The sequence below is a fragment of the Austrofundulus limnaeus genome, unplaced genomic scaffold (assembly GCF_001266775.1).
Source record: "Austrofundulus limnaeus strain Quisiro unplaced genomic scaffold, Austrofundulus_limnaeus-1.0 Scaffold659, whole genome shotgun sequence".
Classification (NCBI taxonomy): Eukaryota; Metazoa; Chordata; class Actinopteri; order Cyprinodontiformes; family Rivulidae; genus Austrofundulus; species Austrofundulus limnaeus.
The window spans coordinates 197,090-200,779 of record NW_013953061.1 but is presented as its reverse complement, the minus strand read 5'-3'; the positions used below and the strand labels follow the sequence as shown (position 1 = coordinate 200,779).

Below are 3,690 nucleotides of genomic sequence, written 5' to 3'. Positions count from 1 at the left end.
GTGCAAAAGACATATTTGCTGCTTGGTCTGGAGAGTGGAAAGCTGGTTTAACCAAGGCTGAAGATGCAGAAGGTCAAACTACAGGAGCTATCCATCTGAAGGACATGTGTTAGTCTAAAAGACATTTAACCATGAAATGTTCAGTTTGTATGACATACACCCAGCCCCTCGGCCACTTAGGTAGTTTACAAAATTTATGCAGAGTAAAAGAATAAAATAATAACTCGGTGGACTGATTTGGCATGATGTCCTGAGACATTGCAGCTGATAGGAGTCATAAAACAGAACAGGCGGACGTTAGATGACCTGACACCCCTCTAGAAAAATGTGTTGAATGAAGGAAAATCTGAGTGAGCACCAAGCAACAACCCTAGGTTCTCCCCTGAGAACCAGACCAAACATTTTAGGTTCAACCCTGCTTATATTGATATGACATACTGACTATCTGTTCATAGCATATGCACAGTGTAAAGACTATATCTTTTATTTTTATTTATTTAACCTTTATTTATCCAGGTAAACTGTCTGAGAACCACTTCTCATTAAAAAACATGACCTGGCTCTTAAGTTAATCAGTCACAGAATTTCCTTCAGTGGAATATGTTGTTTATTGGTCTTTACCTAAGGTTTTAAATAATATGCACATTTCAAGATCTGGTAAAAACAAAGTTATTTTTCTGGATGTTCTGATTYGATATGCATTTTTCAATAAAGTAATTTATTTAATGGATTAAATTTTTTTATTTTGTATCATTACTGTAGGTGGAGTTGGTGAGTAAAAAGGAGAAGGCCAAGCAGAGGCCACAGGCGTTGAACACTGTGGAGATGTTAAGGGTGGCCAGCTCCGCTTTAGGTAATTTTCTATCAACGTATAACATACCACATACTGTATGTAACAACATATGTAATTGCCATGTCAATTTGACATAATATCAATCTGTTGCTGGATTTGTTAACATCTGATTATTTCTCTCTTGTTGGAATAAACTGTTTTTTTCTGTACATACTCAYACCAGAAAGGATGAACTTTGTTAGAGTGGAAACAATGTCCTAGTAAAACACTGTTGCCTAAAATGGAGACTTTTTTGTTGACATCTTATAGTTGAAGATGATTAAACATCTTATAATTATTTTTAGGGATGCACGATATATCGGTATTGATATCGGTATTGGCCGATATTGGTCATTTTTTAGAATATCGTATCGGTCTGATATGTAAAATGGGGCTAATATTAATGTCCGATATTGATTTCCCACTTTTTAGCTTTGTGTTTCTGTTTTGGGAGGTGAGACGGTTGGTTGAGCAGCATCTGTTTGATCGTGATRGTTATATTGACGCTGCGCAGCCAGGAATAACTGAAGTAGGGAACCATGTCAGAGGTCTGGTCATTTATTAACAGTATCAAAAAAAGACCAAAGTGTGTTTTTGCGTAAATGTACAATATAATTTGCGTGTTTGTGTAATATCGGTAAATATCGATCGGCTGAAATTTTCATATCGGTGCATCCCTAATTATTTTGGATAATACTAACGTATAAAAACAAATAGAAATGGCAAATGCTATGTAAGAACATGTTCATAGGRCTCAAATCAGGTGCAGGAAACTGGCCCTGTACTCAGACTTGAATTTTATTTTATTTTTTTACACAAAGTTTTTGACAGCACTTTGCGTCCATTTGTTTGCGTGTAGGCAAAATGTCCCCACTTCCTTCTTCCAGCAAAGTTTCCATATCGAGCCTAGCCCCACCCAAGATATGTCATACCTCTAAAACAAGGAAGTGAGTTATAGAAACCAACACTAAAACTAAATAGACTTGTAGATTCTCGAACTGTTTAAAGTAAATTGCTAAAACTGATCCCAAAGTATAAGATAAAAGATTATCTAAAATTCAGTTAATCAGTCAAAATTTTCTTTGTGTAAATGGATTGTGCTTATCACCTTTTTATCCAACCAGGATACTCAAAAGCGCTTTACACTACATTCTTGGTCCTCATTTACTCTTCCACACAGCATTCTACTTTGTCTCTTTTATAAAGCTAATCGAGATAAATCATTCTATAGATAATAGTCAGTGCTTCACATTCATACACAGACACATTGGAGGCAGTGGGGGTTCAGTATCTTKTAGGGCTGGGCGATGTGGCCCAAAAGAAAATCAGATTTTTTCGTCCCTAATTCGGTTTTCGATTTTAATCGATTTTGCTTCCCACTTAACAGAGTACTTCTGTTTCAGGTGTTGAAACAAATTTGTTGTACTTCTGATTTTGTAGCAAGAGTCTTCAAACAGATTTTGCAGTGAGGTGTTCGTTGCTCCAAGTCTGAGGTTGCAAAACTTAACCAGTTCCTAACCAGATCCTCTTTCCTAGCTGCCATATTGTCTTGTCATGTACCAAGCATCTTGAGGGTCATGTGGGGTGACCTCTGAACTACAGAAGCCCCAAAGAGTGCACTGGTTAAATCTTTATAAATGGCAAATATGAATTAATCGATTAGATTGATTTATYGTCCAACCCTAGTGTCTTGCCCAGGGACATTTGGACATGTGACTAAGTAGTGGTGGAATCGAACCGCCAACTCTCACTTTGGAAGACAACTCCCCTAACCMCTCAGCCACAGCCCTCTCATTCTATATGAATGCATTTTGATGTGAAATTGCCCCATCAACCCCAAAACAAAAGTAAAAGACCTTTTGAAGATGCTGACTGAAGCTGGTCAGAGAGTGTCATTATACACAGTAAAACGAGTTCTGTACAATCATGGGCTGAAGGGCCACTCAGAGAGGAAGAAGCCAGTATTCTAAAAGGAACTCAATGTTGTGCAMCAGGAGGGACTGGTAGACCTAAAAGGGCCTACAAACCTGATTCAGTTCCACCAGTTCTGTCCAGCAAACTACAGTATATTGTGAGAAGCTTATGGAAGGAAACAAAATCATTTGATCCAAGTTATACAAGTTTAAAGGCAATTTTACAAAATACTAAGAAAATAAATGAAAATTTGTGACAAAGAAAGTTACAACGTATATATGTAAGACATATGTTCAGTCTAATTTAATGTCTTGCAGGAAAGTTTTTTTACAGTGAATGTGTACATCTGGTTTTAACTATGTGATCTAATGTGGGTCCAACTTTGAGAGTTCTATTGTCACACATATTGAGACATTACAACAAAAACAAGCAGTAGACATTGAGCTACTAGCTTTGTAAGAGAAGAGGTTTTCCTGGGATGAAAAAAAAATCAAAGTGTTTGATGTTGCAGGCATGGGCCCCCAGCATACCATGCAGATTGCAGAACGCCTGTATACCCAGGGCTACATTAGTTACCCACGTACTGAGACAACCCACTACCCAGAGAACTTTGACCTGAAGGGAACACTGAAGCAACAGACCAGCAACCCCATTTGGGCAGAAGAGGTGAGCCCTTATGTGAGGTCAGGGACACAAAAATCATTTAAGTTATATCCATTTAAGGATGCGGGCACATAGATGAATTTTAAATTATTTTTGGTAAGAATTTAGAAAATCTGTTTGTCCTTATTTTGTTTTTCCTTCACATCAGGTAAACGCTTTGCTGTTAACCGGTTTAAACCGACCCAGGAATGGAACTGATGCAGGAGATCATCCACCCATTACACCCATGCGAGCAGCTACAGAGGGGGAACTGGGTGAGCCATACAAGCCAGAAAAAAAAA

At 37.9% G+C, this 3,690-nt stretch overlaps 1 protein-coding gene across 1 annotated transcript in view; it reads left to right on the top strand.

The window, feature by feature from the left end:
• The window catches only part of top3b (DNA topoisomerase III beta), a gene marked incomplete in the record, with an annotated part of 53,272 nt that overhangs the window by 22,770 nt on the left and 26,812 nt on the right, over window positions 1-3,690 (top strand). The window contains 3 exon segments of the mRNA XM_014027532.1: window positions 763-853; window positions 3,258-3,412; window positions 3,558-3,663. Of these exon segments, the coding sequence (XP_013882986.1) occupies window positions 763-853; window positions 3,258-3,412; window positions 3,558-3,663 (352 nt within the window).